The sequence below is a fragment of the Fukomys damarensis genome, unplaced genomic scaffold (genome assembly GCF_012274545.1).
Source record: "Fukomys damarensis isolate Sample0158 unplaced genomic scaffold, DMR_v1.0_HiC HiC_scaffold_5, whole genome shotgun sequence".
In the NCBI taxonomy this organism is placed as follows: domain Eukaryota; kingdom Metazoa; phylum Chordata; class Mammalia; order Rodentia; family Bathyergidae; genus Fukomys; species Fukomys damarensis.
In genome coordinates this window covers 55,875,220-55,896,546 of record NW_022900917.1, presented here as the reverse complement: position 1 = coordinate 55,896,546, position 21,327 = coordinate 55,875,220, and the positions used below count along the sequence as shown (strand labels likewise).

Genomic DNA, 21,327 nt, shown 5'->3' with positions numbered 1-21,327 from the left:
CTGCCAACCTCTGAGTTCAAATTTCCTAAAAGACTGGCTGGCAAAACCTCAGCTTAGAAGATCAACATTTTAAAGAAAGACATAAATATAGATGGATGGATGGAAAATGATGGTTGGATATGATGGATACATAAGATAGGTAGACAGAATGGCAATGTACATTTCTGTTATTCCATCAATGTTTGAACTCCTGTCTGTTGAGCATGTGCTGACAAACACAGGAAGAGCCATTCCATCACCTACCATCCATTCCTTCAAGAAATCCACCCAATCCTGCATTAAATTTATCCAACATAGAGTTGAGTCCTTCACCGCTCCTCTCCAACGCAAACTTCTTTTGAAAATTCACGAACCAAATCTTGGTCTGAAATTTAATTTCTCCTGAACATTTGTTTTCCATGGTTTCTCAAGCCTTTCTGAAATGGCTGTATTATAGTATCAGCCTGCTGTGTGCACACTACAGGAGGAGCGTTCTGAGCTGTGGGCATCATGGACCACCAGCTAACCCAAGATGTGCAGAAGAGCAATGGCCCTTGAGGGGAGTAACCATGACCTGCATGAACAATCTCAGAAGCTTACAATTTGCCTGGCAAATGCTTCAAACCTGCAAAAGATAAAGAGGGACATGCCCTGGGGACCCGGGTGTAATCCAGTTGGTGTTGTCAGTGAAAACCACAATGTTCAAAGTGGAGTGTTAATTTCAAGGGGCCCTACCATTCAACCAAGTAATAATGCAAACAAAACCAACCTTGAGGTAGGTGTATATAGTCTTTAATAGAAAAGAGCAGCAATTATATTGCATGAATAGAAAAAAAGTGATTTCAACTTTGAACCGAACCCAATCCAACATCTCTAAATGGATGTCCTTGATTCTGAATACCTAAGTGCAGTCCATGCTCTTCACTCTACATTTACCTCCGATAGGACTCTTTGTATTTACCAGTCCCCTTCCTCCCAAGAGGATTGTTGTGTTGTGAGAAATTTTTGTGCCCTAAATTTCTTTATGCATCACTTGTTTTTTTAAAATAGTAAACAGGGTTTCAGATGCTGAGCCCCATTTCTGGGAGCCATTGCTGATGCTGGACCCAGCCTCAAGTATCAAAGTACAGGACAGAGAAATTACCCAGGTGCTCTTCAGCTGATAACCCATTCACCAGTCATAAGGCAAGGCAGCCTCAGCTGCCTTTGTTCCTCAGTTCTTTGTACGAGGAGCCAGGTCTATGCTCCTTGAATGTATACTGCATAAGCAAGGTAATTCTGGCAGGAAGTCACCTGAATGCTAACTGGTCCTCACAAGGCCATCTTGTACACCCCTCATGGACTAACAGATATCACAGTAAGGAATGAGGAATTTTGGGGGGAAAAACCTATGGTTGTATCTGATACTTTGTAATGATAAAGGTCACAGTTTAGGTTCATGGGTTTTGGAAAGCAAGTTTGGTTTTTACTGTCCAGGATGAGCATGATGCTTAAAATGTCATAAATATTCATTCATTCTTTAATAACTGTATTTGGCAGTGACCTGAATAAAAAAAAAGATAAGCAAAAGTTTAAGAGACTTATTTCTGTTTCAAAATGTAAAAACATCAATGAAAAATTCATAGTGACTTCATGATTTTAATTTGTAGAGATTGACATCTTCCTCTCAGGACAATTTTTTAAAATGGGATTATATGTACATAAAAATGTTCTTACACTTATATTCTGAGTGTAACATTAAAGAACTGTTCTTTAGTCATACAGTGCGATGTGAGAGGTCACTGCCCCTGAGTAAAAGGCACAGAAGTCCCCATTGCCCTCATCTATGTCTCCCTTACCCCACCTGTGCTCATAGTGACCGAAGACAACATTTCAGAACAGACCTAGGGCAGTGCGGAGGATTGTTCAACAAAATTGTACCTGCCAAGGACATTATGAATTCTCTTTGCATCCAAAGATGTTAAGAGCCCAGTGAAACCTGTTAATGCGTATGGGTTATATTCTCCAGCTTGAAACATAGCACTGAGTTCTTTCCCAGAAAGCCATTTTCCTTAGAAATGCACTGTGTAAAAGACTTTGGAAGTTCGGGGTTTCAAAATGAGCTGGGAATATAGTTTGGGGATACAGTATTTGCCTAGCATGCATGAGACTTTGGTTTTAATCTCTAGCATTCCCCTCCCCTCCTAAAATAAGTAAGTTATAAAATACTTCATAAAAATAAAAAGCAAAGCCTCCAAAGTGAGGAGTAAACATTGCCCTGGCCTGCAGCAGCAGTATTCAGAAAGTGTCATCTCTGGTAGCACCTATTGTGAGGAGACCAGAGGCCCAGCCCTGGATTCTATTCACAAGAGGACTCAGTATTCCAAAGGCCAAGCACAAAACACTGCCATCATCTACAATGGGAGTCTGCACAGCTAGATCCACATCCTTGTTAGGGCTGTCCTTCCTAAAGCCTCTGTTTGCAAGCTTACCACTTCACTTTCTTACACTCTGGCTCTCCCGATGAACAATCCTGTTAGAGCAACTGATGACAAGAAGCACCTCTGGAAAGCACCCAAGAGAAAATGTAGCTTTGGCTTTCAGTAATGGTTATTTTGGTGATTTGTTACACTAGCAAAAGCATAAACTAAAATGCAGGTCTAACACGCAGAATTCTGATAAAGGCCCATCTCCCTCCCTCCATAGTTCCTGAAAGGGTGCCTCTGACTACCCACAATCAGAAACCCACTTCCTGGCATTCACAGTGGGTACGGGCACTTCTGCAATCAATCCCTCATGTCCTCAATCCTTGTCAGTGGAGCCCCACTGGGTTCAAGAACCTCCCCTTCTCTACCTGCTCCAGGGAAGATGGAGCTATTGCTAGATCCTGATTATAAGGCAAATAAGGTCATGCCATTGAAGTTCACTGCCCTTCCACTGACTCTGCAGCTCTTTAGGCCAGTGAGAAGCAAGCAATGTCTGTAGGCACTTCTCGACGCAGAGAACATGGAGAGGCTGCAGTAAGCCTGGTGTCCAGCAGAGGGCAGGTGGCCTACAGAAGGCAGGTTCAAGAGGGGACAGAGCTGAGAGCTAGGAACACAATCAGGATACCATTTTATCCCAACAGTGATTTTTTTTTTTTTAAAGCTAAGTTACGTCATTTTCTACTGCTTGTAGCCAAAAGCATCTTAAATGATACATGTCTATAAGACTTAGAGTAGACATCATTACTCAATCCTAAATATTTTGCAGGCCAAATGGCTAACACAAACCAAAAATTCTATTTTCTAGGGTCTTACAATTAATGAACTGCACAATAAAAAAAATGTAATGAATTGCAGGCCTGGAGTTCTCTTGATCTATTATTATCATGTCTGTTCATTTAGCATTTTCAGCAACTATATAGATAAGGACATAAATTATTAAATATGCAGGTGGTCTAAGCAAAGAAACAGTGCTCATGAACTAATAGATTCAGGTTTTGAAAATCTGATCAGAATTTATGCATTAAAAGAGTAACTGCTATGACCAGATGTGATTTATTCCAGAACTGTAAAGATTTCCTAGCACTAGAAATTGTATAGATTGATTTGAGAGTCACTTTGGGAGAGCACATCACTAGGTCATATGCGAATTTGCATGGTGTTATTTCAACAGACGCCACAAGGGCACAGACAAAATTCAGTATCTATCAGTGACTGAGGGAAACTCGGAGTAAAAGAGGAACAAGTGTATCCCTCTTTAGAGTGAAAAGAGTCTCAGGCCAACGTCTCTAGTGTCCACAATAGTGAAACATTAGGAATATTGCCTTTAAAATTAAGAACAAAGGGTACCCTATATTAAAGTAGCAGCATCTGATGAATTCTGAACCATAACTAATACGGATCATTTTGGGCTGGGGTGAAGCTCAGTACTCTAGGGCACCTGCCAAGCATGCACAAGGTCCTGGGTTCAATCACCAGTAAAGAAAGAGTATGTTGAGTGCCTATTACTTATCAGCATCTTTTTTTTGGGGGGGGGTACTGGAGAGGCAGGCAGTGGAGCTGAATCCCCAACCTTTATCAGCATCTTCTTTAACCATCACAACCCTATGTAGTAGGTTCCATCACTTTCCATTTTTACAAAAAATAAAGCTAAAGCCTAAAGCAGCTCGATAATATCTACCTGATGATACTATGAGGCAAAGCTTCTATTTGACCCATCTCTGTTAATGACACAAGCAGAAAAGACAAACTGCCGTAGGCCCAGCCTGAAGATGGCCCTTGCCTACTCCCTACTCTTTCTCCTCCATAGATGATAGTCAAACAGACTAAGACTGCAGACCCTGGACGGCACAGCCCCAGGAAAGAGTTACATTATTCATCTTTCTTCCTTGTTCCCTTTCTGCGCATGCCCCCATCATGAGACAATCACTCTATGTTCAGCCTAGGCCACATAGCAGTAGTTACCCCGCCTTCTCTTCCTGTTTGTCTTACACTATAAATAAAGAGCACAGTGGACTCCAAGTGGCCATTAGCTCATCAGGCTATGGTTCCACCTGGGCCCAGCTTTCAAGCATAATCTTGGTATCTTTCTTTCTTGCTATTTTTCAATTTTCATCTCCCACTACTTTCTCCAGCTTTGAACCCTATGCTGTACAGGCCACAGAATGAAAAGAATAAAATAAAATTAACATTACTTCTTGGATATGTGATTAAATACACAGGAAAGGGTAAGATCAAAATCTGGTAGGGTAATGCCAACACGATATAATGATTATACCCAGAATAATTATTTACATATATTTGTAAATAATATTCCTATAAGCTACCGATAGTGATTAGAAAATATAATGCAAAGTTATTTTCACAACAAAAATTTTAAAATTAGAAATAGTGTGATGGTGCCATGTCTGTAATCTCAGCACTCTGGGAGGCTGAGGCGGGAGGATTGCAAGTTCTAGCCCAATGTAGGCAATTTGATGACTTAAGGAGACCATCTCAAAATTTAAAATTTTTTTAAAAAAATTAGGAATGTCAGTGCAAAGGCCCTAGATTCATTCCCTAGTCCTTCAAAATATATACATATGTACATACATAAAAATAATGAAAAAGTAGAAATAACTTCAACAAGAATTTATAGAATCTATATGTTGAAGCCCTGGTAATTTGAGACAAGGTCTAGGTGGAGAGAGATGTCATTTTGGAGGGGATGGAACTACGAAAGGGACCGAGAGGTCCCTTTTATTTCCCCTTAGTTCTTAAATGGGTTCTTTGGCTGAATCTAGGAACCCAACTAGTACACCAACAGATTAACAAGATGAAAAAACTGAAGTTTTATTAATTTATATGTACATGAGACTGAATTCTAGAAATAAAGCATGATGTTTTTATACTTTTTAGAATTTGTACAGAAAGAAATTTGTAAAGGAATAACAGGAAAAGAGGACCTCTGGACTAGGAATGTGACTGAGATACATGGGCAAAGAAGATACAAAATTTAGTGGAAAGCAAAGATCACTTCAGAGAGAAGGAGGAAGGGAGGCATGGAGGGAAACGGAGGAGGAGGAAGAGGAAGAAACAATAAACAAAATAACAAAGTGATGAAAGCAAATGCTTTCAGGAAAATTCTGGAAGCTGGAGAGTCGAAGAACAAATGGAGACTGGCTTTGGTTTCTTCTCTTTTTCTATTAACAGCCTACAAGGGGCAGTCAGGGGGAACTGACAGTCAGCCACTTGACCCTCCTGAACAGCTTTGATTCCCCAAATTTTAGGACAGGTAGCGGTGGGTTTCTTAGAGGGGACCCCATGAAAACAGTCAAAATTGTGAGAGGGTGGGAGGCCCAGCACAACACACTATACTCATCACTTACTTCATTTCAGTTTATTGTGTTAGACATGCATGCCGCACTCATCACAGTCTACCTCTAAGAGTCTTACAAGAGAACATCCCTATTTTTGCCTCCTTGCAACCAGGTTCCAAATATTTTAATTCTACATGTTACAAACACTGTTATTCAATGCTCTTTTATACATGGATTCCTTCATCCAAGTCCCCTGACTGCATCTTTAACTTCAATCAAATGTTTCTCCAATTTTATCGTTTTTGAAAGAGTAATCAACACACTTTACCTTTCAAGAATTGACAGAGCCCTCCAGGAGCCTGAGGCAGGACAACTGTTAAGTTCAAGCACAGCTTGGACAAGTTAGCAACTTTGGGAGACCCTATCTCAAAAAGACAGGAGGGAGGCCACATGGCTAGAGATGTAGCCAAGTGCAAAGGCCCTGGATTCAACCCCGACTAAGGTAAAGAAAAAGAAAGAAAAAAGGACCTAAGAAGAATGTGAATTTGGTGTTGGAGTTACATACAGTGTTGAGGGACTTTAAAATTATTCACAGTTCTTTCTTCTTTCCAACTGAATTTCCCACTGGAAAACTCTTCAGGAACTTAAGCCACATCTCTTAAACAGAACAGAACATTTTGTACAGCAAAACAAGAGAGAAATTTCAAACTAAAAAGAGATTTCATCACAAGATTCAGATTGGGAAGGTAGCTGCCACCTACCTTTTGAGAGATTTCAAAATTTAGTTTAAAATATTCTCTATATCAAAGGCAAAGAATGAGAATAGAGAACCCTTAATTTTCAAGTACATCAAAAGCATTAAAACTTGGCTCTGTGCTTTCCAAGATTTGACAGCTAAATTTACAGGAAATTTTAATTTTAATTATATGAAAATTAACACCAATTACCCTGATATGTCTGGAATGATTTTTTTAAATGTAGACATTGTGTAAACTGATATTGTAGCAGGCCAAGTATAATTGTGGAAATTAGCTTCATCTGCCTATGCAAAGGGCATGCATCTTTTAGAATTTTAAGCCCACAAGGGTTTTCTAAGAAAGCCTGATATGATATTATTTTCCTTTCTATATATGCGTGCCTCCCAAATATTCAAAGTCAAAAGTTTCCCTTTTGTAAAATTTTTGTGCATTCCTTGTCAGGTTAATTTTACTACAAATGACTAAAATTTAGAAACTGGTTTATTTAGGTGAACTTCCTGTTAAACTTTTTAAAATCTATTATGGCCTCAAAAAGGAATTTAACAAAAAATACTTAAATTGTACACTAAATTTTTCCACTATATTTCAACTTCTTTTTTGTTGTTTGTTTTGGTTTTCTGAGACAGGGTCTCACTATGTAGATCAGGCTGGTCTTGGACTCCACAGCCCAGGCTGGCCTCAAACTTGTGGTGATCCTCCTGCCTGAGCCTCCTGAGTGCTGGTATTCAGGTATGTACCACCATGCTCAGCTTATTTCAACTTTTAATAAAATTTTCTTCTGACAAACCGAAAACTGATGGTCTATGAGAAAAAAAAAATTCTAAGATAGAGGAGAAACCATCTTTTAACAGAGGAGACATACAACACTTAACTCAGGGCTGCATGACTTGGAAAGGCCCCCTCATGCACTGGGTTGCTAAAAAATGGAAAGCTGTTGGGTTTGGGAAGGGAAACTTAACTGATTAGAACCCAACTGAGAAGCTTGTATTTCAAAAATGCAACTGCTGACCAAAAAAAATCTTACCACAAAAAGAATTGCACTGTCGGTGGCTAGATTGTCACTCAGCCCCTGAGACTCCCAGACCTTGAAGCAGGTTCACATATTCAACCACAAAGCACTACTGACATTTCTGATACTTCTCAGAGCTTCAGTGTATTATCCTCGGCTGGCTTGAAATGCTGGGGCCTGGTCCTTTCAGTTGGGTCAGTATATTCATAAAACCAAGGCCGACAGAAACTTAAGTGTTAGCTGCTAGGCGGAAACTTGGATTATAGCACTCTTGTAGTGGAAGAAGCTGCTACATCCTTTCAAGTTGTTTGAGACATGGTCCTCCAGGGAAGAAAAGATGGAACCAATTTAAATTAGTCAAAGCCACCCAGCCTCTCTTCTAGGGCCCTCAAGTAAACTTTGCTTATTATACTCTCACAATAATACTAAATTCTCTGCCCAAGAGCTGTTCCTGTCCCCCATTTTTAAACATGCAATATATGAAGCAGCAGGATCTAGAACTGCACATGCTCAGAAATGTGTCCTCTAAAGTCTCTCCAGTATGAAAAATGCATACGTCTTACTGTAAAATCCTCATGCTTCCTTGGTTCATAGATAAACTGCTTTGGGAGTTATCCCTAGCACTCTCTTCACTTGCAGCAAGTAATAAAACTTCCTTCACTCTTACCTCCTCCTGGTTGTGCTTATTGTCTTTGCACAAGAAACAAACACACTGCAAACATCAAGAATATGAAGAATTATTCAATCTTGTAACACTGCTGATTTTGTGTAAACTGTGCTTATACAAGTGTAAAACACAACACACTCTGTAATCAATCAATGGGCCCTTTGATTAGGCTTGTTTTTAAAAAAAATAGAATTTGCTCTACTACTTGTATGCTGGTTAGGTTCACACGCATATATATGACAGTCCTTAGATTTGGCCTGTCAAACTTGTAAGTTTACTATGCTAGGTGTTTTGTTTAATTGAACATAAAACTGTTATTAAATTTTGAGGATTTAACCATTGACTATCAATCAAAACATTAAGCAAAGAAAAAATGAAAATGTAAGGACTTAAGCAAAGAAAACGGTGCCTAGAGATAGCTAATTTTAATATATGGGCTAATAATTAGAGCATGATGACATGGGAGTTTTGCTCTTCACGTACAAAACAACTTCTTGGAATTAAAGCTGTAGCATTCCATCAAAATGCTGTCATTGATTTCTACTTTTCAACTACCAGCCTGTGCACGATGAAACTAAAAACAGAACCTAGGACATCAAAAGAATCAATGTGTTCTTATGAAACTCAGAAGACCACAGTGTCTCTAGTTATCATGACTTCCAGATGTCTAAAAAAAACCTAATGACTTATAGACTATTAATACATTAACATGAAAATTAATCTTTTGCTAATGTAAAGAATGTCTAACTAGCAGTAAGTAAAGCTCTGTCCAGTATTTTACCATGATTCAGAAAAAATATCTAAGTCTGGGCAATTTAAAACTTGTAACATTCAGTAAAGAAAATATGTCAATTTGATGAGGCTATCAGTATTCTGGCAAATATAAAGTGAAACTTATCAAAGTTAATAGGTTTTTAGCTTTAGCACATCTACTCAACAATTCATTCAGAAAGCTGCTAGGAATAACGAGGTAGGGAGGGAGAGAAGGAAGGAGAGAAAGAGGCGAAGAGAGGAAAAGAGAGGGAGGGAGAGAGAGACAGACAGAGAGGGAGGAGATTCAGAGAGGCCCACTGATGAGGTTAAGAACCAAATGGGTCAGGAAAAAGAGGGGAGGGGGACAAATGAAACACAATGGCATTGGAAAATAAGGTACTTCTCACATGCATAGTGATGTTGCTATAAAGAAGACTACCATGCTGTAGACCGTTGCACTGCATACAGCACATAATACGTGATAAGCAACTATCACTTATCAGTTTATGTATTTACCAACGTTTTTATCAATACTTTGTGGAGCACAGTTAAGATAAACAATATTGTCTGCCATATTACCCAGTAGCCGCCTCATCCATCTCTTATTCACATCACAGCCAGGTTTGCAAAAGTGCACTCTGTGATGTTTGCATGATGACAACAATACCTAAGGAAGCATTTTTTGGAACATATTAAAAACATTTACTGCTTTGCAATAATTCTCCCAATAGAGTGTGAAAAGGGACAACAGATGATTCTTTTCCAAAGTATAAGGAGCAAGTGAAGACAAATGACATTTGGAGTGAGAATCCTTTAATAATTATATTCATTCCTGAAAACATTAATAAATACAGAAATTGCAAGCAATACATGTAACAGTAATATTTTCCTTAGAAAGCACTTTTATACAACCTATTAAGCAAGCACAATATTTTTGGAAATTAGCACTGGGAAAAGCTCACAACAAAATAAAATTACTACTAAAATTAAAAATTATTCTGGATCCTAAGTACTGAGGTTCCCACTCCAGGTAGTCCGTCACAGGGACAAGGGAATGGTGCAGAGGCCAGTTCAGCTTCGGGCAGCAGCAGTCTGAGGCTGCTCAGATTGGAGCTGTTTACCGAGATATTCCCTAGAAAACAGGAATATAACAGGGAAAATTAGAAAATCAGTAACAAAGACTCACTTTCAAAATGTAACAAATATTAACAAAATATCCCTAGAAAGTGAAACTTTTCCAAATTTCAAAAACTACCTATGTACTGTGTGAATCCTACACGTTCCATACATGCTTGTAACTCTGCACACACAAAGGAGGAATCGCAGGGCAATGTGATTTTACTTCTCAGGGAAAGTATTTTCTTGTTTACACAAAAGTCTTGCTTATTACTGCTCAAAATTCAATTATGATGCCAAGTGGTCTCATACATGAAAAACAAATTTCCCAATGCTAACAAATACACATACCACAGATTGGGATGCGCACAAGAGCAAAAAATAAATAAATAAATCACTGACAGTCACATCAAGGATCACAACACTAATCGGAGTTTCTTTATACAGACTCTCCCTGTGGACTGGTACAACCTGTAGCCCACATAAAGATGGTTGTGCTGATCCCACACAACAGTCACAGCCAAGGAACAATATTCGCATCCCACAGAGGGGCATCCAGAGAATTGCTTATGGAACTTTTTACATCACATTTTACTTCAGAAAATATATTGAATGTTCACAATGTAAGTATATGATATGTACATACATCTCTCTAGATTGCATACAGGTTCCACTATTAATTCCAGGACAGCAAGTGATTTTTTCCCCCTCTTTTCAAATGAAGAAGTAGACAAGCAGCAGGCACTGGGTTGATGCCTTACCCCTCCTTACCTTCTCAGCTGGCTACACAGCCTCTCCTCGTGTAAACAACGCCAGGATTTACACCTGGATACCTCAGAGTCTACCAATAAACACAAACCTGCCTTTCTCCAGAGCCTTACAGAAAGGGGGAGAGGGCAACCTACTTACCTACTGAACCTTCTGCTATCCGAGCTAGCTCAGAGTGGCAAAGATATGAAGGTAAAGTTGAGGAAAGAGGGCAGCACTGTCACTAGGCAAAGGTACATGTCACAGTGGAAAAGGACAGGGGACAGGGAGTCTGTGAGCCAGCTGTATACGAGGTGTCAAGGACCCCTCCCTCCTGAAAGCTGAAGAAAAAGAATGATTCAAAAGCCGAGAGGCTGATTTAAACTTCTATGACATGGAAATGATCTACTGTCTTTTTTTTATCATTACCAGAAAGTTCTTACAGATGACTCAATTTTAAATGTTATAGTACAGTATGTAACACTGTTGTGTTACCAGCAACTGTCCTGATATAATGTAGACAAGGGGGATCTTATTTTCTATGATGAGTTAGTTATGTCTAATTTACATGAAGGCCAAAAGGGAAGCCATCCTATAAATTTTATTAGACAGAAAAAACAAACTTTTTTGGTCAGCATTAATGCTGCTACTCTAGCAAGTGTTGTAACACGGGAGTATCTGTGGCTGCATAGGTTTGTTTTATTTTATTGGGAAAAGGAGATACTGTTTATTACAAAATTTCTCATTCTTATGTATATGTATATATTTTTTCCTCACATAGCCAAGGACTTACTCCTGAATTTAGATATGCTTCTCTTTAAGGAAGTCTTCAAATATTCCATTTTTAAACCCTAGGCTGTTAAGTGTGCTTTTTTTATAAAAGTGAATTCAAAGACCCTATGGCATTCTTCAGTTATAATAGGCTATGGTTCTTTCAATAAAAGACTCATGTTTAAGGACCATGTTCTACATGTAAGTTTCAAAGAGAGGTGGCAAGGGCATGCAGCAACACCCCCAGGAGCTCAGACTGGGAAATGCCATGTGACCACAATGTGTCCTTGTAGGTTGGTCACACAGAGAGGCTCTCAAATGCTCCATCTTTCCAAAGACTTGAAGGTTGGTTCATTCCCTACCATGCTAAAATATCTAGGGAACAACAGTGAAGAGGCAGGGGTAACTGATTTCTTCACAAAAGATACACTGTTAAAGGAGGGTCAAAGTAGGAGGGCTCTAGAACACAGCAAAGGCGACTTGTCTGGCAGAGAATAATTTAAAGACATGCCCAACATGGCTTCCTCCCACTCCCCTTCTGCTTAGTTATCTTCCTGGTCAGTCATGTTTGACAGATAACTGCCTCTCCCATACTTTGGTTTCTTTCATACCTAAAAGGTATCCCAGGAGCATCTACTACTTCATAACCTGAGTACCTGACATGTAGAAAAGCCAGCACCTCTTTTCTTGCCTGCTGATTTAGGAACTGGGGAGGACTGGGATACATACAGATGTAAAAGGTCCAAATGAGAACTTGAGCTCCAAGGGCCTGCATGGAGCTCTGTGGGGTACTGCAGGTCACACAATGCCAAAACAGCACAAAGAGCCCAGGTAGGACAGCAAATCACCTCTTGACGCTCTCTTAAAATTGCAGTGTCTTCTATGTTAAAATATAAGGGGGAACAGGGCTCAAGTGACAAAGATAATTTACTACAGAAAGGATCAAACTAAACTGTACAGAACTTGGTAAATTTTTTCCTTTGAACTTCATTTAAGAAACTTTGTAGTCTGCTCCCCTCAACACAAATGGCAACATGAAGTCAATTTAAACATTCCTAAGATCCAAGCCTGCCTTGGAATCCTCTGTGGTCCCAGGCACATACTAAGTGCCTATGGGTGGAACACAGAATGGTTACTACCATTCTGCACTGGGGTTTTTTATTTTTAGTTTTAGTTTTTCATTTGTTATTTTTTTGGTACTGGGGATTGAACCCAGGGCCTTCAAGCTGAATTACATTCACAGTCTTTTTAATTTTTTTATATTGAGGCAGGGTCTCACTAAGTCATTAAGTTGCCCAGACAGGGCTCAAACTTATAATCCTCCTGCCTCAACCTATCAAAGTGCTGTGATAACAGGTGTGTGCGAAGATGTCTGGCTCCATTCTGCTCTTTATGACAAGCCATTGTGAAAACTCTTACAAGTACACTCACATCTTATCCTATTCTTTCTTCACAGACCCTGTGAGCTGGGTGTTACCTTTACCATTAAGTGGTGACATGACCAGAGCCTCAGAAAATGTCAATTATTCACTCAAGGGCTGCCTTGGGCTCTCATCCCACTCTCCCCGAGCTGCCCAGTCTCCAAGAAGAGCTGGGCTTAAGGTGCTGGCTGCAGGTACTATTCTTATTTTTATAGATCAGAAAGTAATTAGAGACTGTGACTAATTTTTTCAAGTTAAAGTTACATTATTGTCTGGCAAAGGAAAAACTGATAGATCTTACTTCAGGTGATTGCACTGTATCTACATTAAAAGATTAAAGAAAAGATTTTTTTAGGGGCCAGGGATTTAGCTCAGTGGTGCTGCCACCTGCCTTGCAAGTTCAAGGTGCCAAGTTTGATCCCTGGTACCAGTAATAACAACAATAATAATAATAATTTCTTAATGAATTAACCTTTCTTTCTAGGTAACCAAAAAAATGCAATTTATAATTCATTCAAGTTACCTGATTTGTATCAACAATTTACAGGAGTTTGACATTAAATCTTTGTCTCTACTATTTAAGAAGCATAATTTGGTACCAATAAACTCAATAAAAAGAAAAAAAGGAGCATAATTTGAAAAATGTAACATTTTTCTTCTCTATTAATTTTGACAATAACTATTTTAATTTCACCAGTAACTATTATTTTGGGATTTCAAAATCTCTGAAACGGAAAAAAAGGCAGTCTGAAGACATGCCCCTTCTTTTATAAAAATCCAAGTACAAAACAACACATAAAAGGGTCCACAAGGTATGCTGCAGAGAGTTTGTCGCTGATGGAGAAACACTGAACACTGCTCTCCAGAGTTCCTATAAGGCACCTTGAGACAGCTGAGATCTGAAAGACAAAATCTGAAGACTCTGAACTACTGAGATTCTATTCTATGAGGAGCGAGGGCATCAGAAAGCCCAGCACTAGAACCGGTTTAGCCCCTTAGAACCATAGAAAGGCCTTCACCATCTTATATGTAATTAAATCCCACACCTCTACAATTTATTAGCTGTTTAAAGAGGCCAGAATTGCATTGTTTAAGTCAGTAACTAAAGACACTGACTGTGACAATACTTAACATGCTAGCTTCACCTATAAAATTAAAACACATGGTAAAGCCAGCTATATAATTTAGTGCCAGGAATAAAAGGAATTTTTTATTGACAAACATACTAATCAGTGAAAATCAAGAAGTCCTCTCATTTTCCCTTTAGCCTTAAATAACACAAAGCTCTGTAGAGAACCCACTCTTACTATCACTTTTGTATTATTTTCTCCAGTCTTTTTCAATGTGTAAATTTTTCAAAAACAAATAATAGACCTAGAATTCTATATACCATTGATTTCCATGCTACTTTAACACTATAATTACTGAAACTATAACAGAGTTACAATTATATGATACTTCTATTAACCTTTACCTATCATATTTCAGAAAACAAGTTGATAAAAGTAAATCATTAATGAACTGTTCTGAATGTATAAAAATAGCCTAATCTTCGAAAATATTAACTTTAGGACTATTTATAATACAGATTTGTATTTAGTAGAACAAAAATTGCAAACAATTTTATAGTCTTTTTCTTTAATGCTAATTTACTAGTGTAATTATAAATTTAATGATAAAGCCTTAAAATACCAAACACAAAGTAAATTTTGTTTTTTATGAATTGAAAAAAACAAAAACAAATTGTTCCTCTTACCTAACAACTGAAATCACAGTGTTTTTTCTCATATGCATCTAATTTTTGCAAACATTTAAATTACTAATAATGAATTCCACACTATTTTAAAATCTCAGCCTAGGAAAGTGCTACTTAACATCACAATAACCACTAGGATTTAGTGTCTGCTATCTACTAAGCACTGCACTAAGTGCTTGATGTACACTTTCTCACCTTCCACAATAACATCCATAAAAGATAAAAATGTGCTCCATTTTATAGATAAATAACTAGATGTCAGTAATGAAGAATGATATCCTGTAAGGTCCAGGTAACTCAGTGGTGAGAAGTATATGTATAGCTAAAGTATCTGTATTTAAAACTCATAGTTTTTAAGGCCAGGGATTTAAGGCCACCTGCCTTGCAAGTGCAAGGTCCTGAGTTCAACCCCAGGTAGAAAGAAAAGAAAGAAAAAAAGAAAGAAAAGAAAGAAAAGAAAGAAAAGAAAGAAAAGAAAAGAAAGAAAGAAAGAAAGAAAGAAAGAAAGAAAGAAAGAAAGAAAGAAAGAAAGAAAATGCATGAATGAATGAATGAATTTGTTTTTTTTTTTAATTTATGAGTGGTATAAGTACTGTTTCATACACAGGTTGAAGAAATTTTATTGTATTAAGAGACTTAAAAAACTCATAAAATGAATCATTTATTTTCTCAAATGTATTTTTATTAACATTAGCCACTTCATTTGCTAGCAGCCATCTAAATTCAAAGATTTAACAGGTTAGCAAGATTCCTACACAGATGATTCCTGTCATTAAAAAACAAGGATCAGTGATTTTAAATGTAGTCCATTTATATTAATTGTAGTTCTAAAAGACAAAAATGTGCCTTTTAAAAGCAACTGTATAGAGTATATTATTTAAAAACAACTAGAATGTTCTTGTAAAGAAATGATGCCTACGGTGATGGAGATGCCAAGTATCCTGATTTGATCTTACATAATATACACAGAAACTGAAAGATCACGCTGTACCTCAGAAATAGTTAATTTTGATTTTTTTAAAAAGCAAAAAAGAATGTACAATAAAAGCAATTCATACAAAATTCACAATAACAAAGTTACTTTTACCAAAAAACTTCCAGTATTCAAATCTTTTTTAACTAGCTATAAAATCTCCACATCTCTCACCAAATCCTGACTTTCCTTAGCCCTGACTTATGTTTAGGTAGAGACCCCCTGCCTATACCCACCACCCCTGCCACTCAGGCACTGGTGCCTCACAGGCCTCATCATTTTTCTCATGTATGGTCATGACACACAACGTGCTGAGCCACTGGAAGCCTCCAAGTCAGCAGCAAGCACCCTTTGTTTAAAAAAGCTGCTGGCTCCTGATCAGCAAGGGGTTACAACCAAACGCAATGAGCACAATACAGAGCAGGCCCTAACTGACCACAGGGCATACAAAACCAGTTACACCATCTGTGGTGGCAGTGGTGGTGGGCATCTGAGCTGTTATACAGATGTATGACAAGAAATCTTACATTTGTAACAAGGATACTGTGTAAGCAGAATCCACATGTAAGATTTACTATAGATTCCTTTTTCTTGAATTATATTTAGAATGTGAGATGATAAGAATGCATAGGGTGAGTATGGTGCCTGATTACCTTCTTCCAATATTCAGTTCCCAGTATAATAACTCAGCAATTATTCAGTGAAAAGGAGTTGAAGGGGTAGGGAGATAGCTCAGTGGTACAGCGCTCACCTGCCTGTGAGATACTCTGTTTAATGTCCAACTCTACCAAAAAAAGAAATCAGCCAGGCATGACAGTACATGCCTATAGACCCTACAGATCTAGAAGGCTCAGGTAGGAGAACCACAAGTTGCCAAGTTAGCAAGACCTTGTCTCAAAAAATAAAGAGGGCTTGGGATGTAGTATACAGCAAAGGCCTGAGGTTTAATTTCAATTTCCAAAACAAAACAGGATTTGTAGAATCCTATAGGGAAGTTAGACCCTGGAGAAGGATTCAATATCCTCCTAAGGGGAATGTGCTGAAATACCAGTAGAGACAAAGATATCAGTAACTCAAACCTATCAACTACTCCATAAATTAAAACCAATACATTATATGAAACTGCTCAAAATATAAATCATTTTTGTTACAGTCTGCTTCTAACATAAGAAAATTCAATTAAATCTATAATAATAATAGAAGAGTAGTTGTTTTAATGATACATAGTAAAAAATGTATTACATCAGCTTTTTAATCAAGCTTGAAAGTCCTTGTATACCACAAACTTGTTCTTTAGAGAATCATTTCCCCAACAGATATGTTAAAACTAAAATAAACCAAAACATGCAGGCCAGTTGTTTCTTCAATATGAATTACAACCACCTGCAATGAGTTTCAGAGTGATGTCTAGGATAAGAAAGATTATGCAACTTTGACGCACAAGGCATCTATGCCTGCTTCCTCCCACTTTTCTTCCACATCCCACTGTTCTCATGGGGCTTACAGATTCTGCTTCCTTAATACACAGAAGCCACCCTCTCCCTTGAGGCCCTGATGCTGCCTTACTTAGCTGACATACTCCTAAAGCAGGGCTTGGGTGGAACTACAGTCTCCTTACTGGTATTTTTCTCCAGTGTTTCCTCTCCAATTTACTAAGCCTAACTCTCTAAAGCGGTCTTGCTGAAATGACAGTTACTGTTTCACTAGCCCTCAATTTCCCTTCTTAGCACAACAAAGATGGCTTGTTGTGATCCAGCCACTATGCAGATCTTCAACTTTACTTTTAGCCTTATGATCAGACTCCAGGTAGACAGAACCACTGCCAACTTCCCAACTGGGTCAGACTCTAACCTCAATGTTTCTGCATGTGCAGTTCTCAGCCTGGAACATCCATCATCCTCCCCCTTTCCCCTTTCCTAATCTATCATAGAACCACTTCCTCTTTGTTCAGAGCCTTTCTGTGCCTGGACTAGGTCCACTCTCCATATGGCCTACACCCCATCCAGACAGCACTGCAAGGAAGGCTACACTTGATGCCCTCAACACAGGACAATCAACCAGTGTTCCCCCAAAAAAGGTGACCAGAAAAGTTAGATTTGTTTATAGCTGGAAACCAGACAGATACACATTTAAACAGATTGTGATTAAATGACCTGCCAACTATTATAATCTCTGATAAAAAAAATTTTTTAAATCAAAATGAATTTCATTTAAACCGGATCAACAATTGGCTATTTTTTTTAGTTATTATACTAAGAGAAATGGTACAACTACTTCAGTAGTTTTACTTGCTTAAATGTTTCATATATTAAAACAAAAATTCTTGGCAATGCCCATTTCATTAAGAGTTGAGAAATATTTAATTTTAAAGGATTGCAAATGGTTATCCTGAAACTCTTAAAGGAAGAACGGGCTTCATTTAAGCTATGTTATTTTGGGTTTCTACTGTACTGTCAGCTAGCTCTATCCTTCCAACTTTTTCTTCTCTTAAATATAAATACTACTATCTATGCTAGATACACATTGGCAAGTATATGTGACTAGATCTGTTAATCTGTAGTTAAAAATATGTTGGGATAACAGCTTACCTACAAACAAACAAATCCAGACACATGACAAGAAAATTCAGATTTTTTTCAAATACTCAAAATTGGAAACTTTTCTTAAACTCCTGTTTTGATATGCAGCAGTTCTGATACAACCTGATAGTTGATCTATCATTTGTGCTTCTTCTTCTAATTCTCATCCACAGAGATGAACAGAAAGGTTGTTGTGATTTCTACCGGCAAAAATTACCAAAAGTGTTAACAATATAGAAAATCTTGAGTACTCCCTAGAAAACGGCAAGCAAGGGTAAGTTAATTTAAGAGGCAGTTTAGCTATTTAGCTAATAAACAGGCAGCTAGCAAGGGATAGGATATGAGATGGAGTTGGGCTGGTAGGCATTATAAAGAAAACAGCAAGTACACGAAGTTAAGATGATCTTAACTTCAAGCCATAGAGTTAAGCTTGAAAATATAAAAGCAAACTCAGGAAAAATGATAAAGCCAGGATAAGGATAAGTGGTTAAGAACTCCTGAGTTCCAAAAAAAGAAACTTCTTAGGTACCAACACAGCAGCCCCTCCCTTCATTAGGACTGTGAGCTGGTTTGAGGAATTCAGGAACACTGGGAAACTGATTTTTCTTTGGAACTCTATACTAAAAAACCTGAGTCTCAGTTGATTGTTTTGGGCCTGTGATGAGTGACACTGCTCATCCTGGACAATTCTGGACAAAGAGTCCACATGACAAACCCACTTTTAGGACTCTACCTGATAACCCACTGGGAGCTTTCTTCTTATACCTCCAATAAACACCTCCATCATTACTACTTCCTTTCTGTCCACAATTTCATTCTCTGACTTCATGAGAAAAATGGGCTCAGTTTATACTGAGTTAGCTGCTTCATTATGACCATATAATATCACCTACGACATCTGAAAGACTTTAATTTACACAATGATGGTTACACACAGTCACAGCCTTTCTGCATAAAAACTAGAGGTGTGGAAAGAACAAAAGCAGAAATCAAAAAAAAAGTCATCTAGTAAACTGCAGAATTGCATGCATGATAGCAGCAATTGATACAGAAATGAGGAGGAATTCAGGGTGCAGAAGAAGAATGATATGGACAGTGAGTAACAGAAACTGACAATGAAAACGGGAGACAAAAGAGGGACATGAGCTCCACAACAGTGTGATCTGCATAGAAAGCAAAGTCCCGAGAAGCTGGTTAGGAAGAACTCTCCTCATGCGGGGAGGGTACAATCAACATGTTAGGCCCAAGTATGCCTCACTAAAGAGCATCACAGAACAACACCAAATGCAGACTTTGAGGTTACACAGACGTAAGTTCAAATATAAGTCCCTAAATGGGAATCATTTAACCACTTTTGCTTTGGCCTTCCTATCTATGACCACAAGAACAGCAACACCTAACAAGAAGAGAAGAATGAAGACAAAATATCCCAGATTATAGTTTCTTTGACACCTAATGAATGCTGACCTCTTCTTTCCCAGGTGATGGAACAGGGCTGCCTGTTATCCATAACATGCACAGTACATAGGTGATAAAGACAGGGAACATCAAACATTCTTAAAGAAATGTATTCCTTCCACTCCTACTAAATTCTAACCCCAACCCCCAGATTACAAGTTCAGAACACAAAATGTTAAATATTTGTCTATGATGAAAATACTCATTCAGCATGAATTGTATACTTCACCCCATCTACCTCAGTCTACTAATTCATTTCAATAAGCATGTATGTGCTAAATTAATCCAGATTTAAGCAGCTGCTTAATCTAGAAGTATTGAGCAAGGAAGTTTGTCTCCTCCTTTACTGGCAAACAATCTTTCCTTTCTTCCACTGACTACCAGCCCTTCAATCTCCCATCTCCCCCATTCTAACACCCTTTTGGTAGCATTTAAACATTCTCCTATTTTAAAACAAACTATAGCACAAACCCAGTCTCCACCTGAGGGCCTCACTAAATACAGGCCTCCCTCCCTCTCCCTTTTCCAGTGAAGCTTCTAGAAGGAGATGCCTACAATACCTTTCTTTGTTACCATCCTCAATATACTGTAAACTGCAGCTATCAAGGGCTCAGGCCCAGATCATCAATGGCACACCTGCTACCACATCCATGTATACTTTCCAGTCTTCCTGCTCCTCCTCCTCCAGGTTCTATTTTACATTGCTCACACTTACTCAGTACCCTCTTTTTTTTTTTATCATTTCATATTACTTTCTAGTCAATGTGTATAGTTCCCCAGTTGTCTCTCCCTGTCTCCCCCCCTTTATCAGTTTGATCAAGACACATAAATTACATATGTACCTTGGTTGCTATCTCCTAAATCTCCTTTAATCCCCCATTTTTTCCCCTTCATTTCACTTGTTGAAAAAACTGAGTCATTTGTCCTATAAAGTAAAGTTTCCTGGATATTATTTTTTTCCATTCCTAGAATTCCGTTAATAACTGGTATTCTTTTAGATTCTTTTAATAAACTGGTAATTAGAGTTAGCTTTTTCAGGTTCTGCTTACACTTTTTTTTTCAGCTTTAATTGAGTTTATTGGTACATTTTAGGGATACAGTACAGTTACATTCATTGTTGGGATCTTGTACCTCTACATGAGAAGTCTTGATTCTCATTTTTTCCCCTTACCCCTGCCTTCCCTTCACCCCCCTCCCCTCCCCATCTACAAACACTTTATTTTCATCTTTTCATTATCTCACATTTTTTTCTTTTCCCTTTTTACCCTTCCCCTATCTATCTCACCTTCCCTACACCTTTAGCTCCTTTCTTCTCATTTCTAAATGACAGTAATCTTATTAGCAACCACTATGGAAATCAATATGGAGATACCTCAAAGAGCTTGGACTGGAGGTTCCATTTGACCCAGCCATTCTCTGCTGGGTATCTTTCCAAGAGAACTAAAAGAATCATATCACAGAGAAGTATGCGCACCCATGTTTATAGCGGCACAGTTCATAATAGCTAAATCTTGGAAACAGCCCATTTGCCCATCTGTTGGAAACTGGATAAAGAAGATGTGGTTTTTCTATAAAATGG

At 38.2% G+C, this 21,327-nt stretch overlaps 1 protein-coding gene across 3 annotated transcripts in view; it reads right to left on the bottom strand.

Annotated features, from left to right (window-relative positions):
* Nucleotides 1–9,752: 9,752 nt before the first annotated feature.
* The window catches only part of Atp6v1h (ATPase H+ transporting V1 subunit H), a 114,922-nt gene continuing 103,347 nt past the window's right edge, over nt 9,753–21,327 (bottom strand). For 2 of the 3 annotated variants that reach the window (XM_010611101.3, XM_010611100.3), the window contains exon 14: nt 9,753–10,059. In XM_010611101.3, the coding sequence (XP_010609403.1) occupies nt 9,999–10,059 (61 nt within the window). In that variant the 3' untranslated portion in view covers nt 9,753–9,998. The remainder of the gene's footprint in view (nt 10,060–21,327) is intronic. The other variant, XM_010611102.2, reaches the window with a different exon arrangement.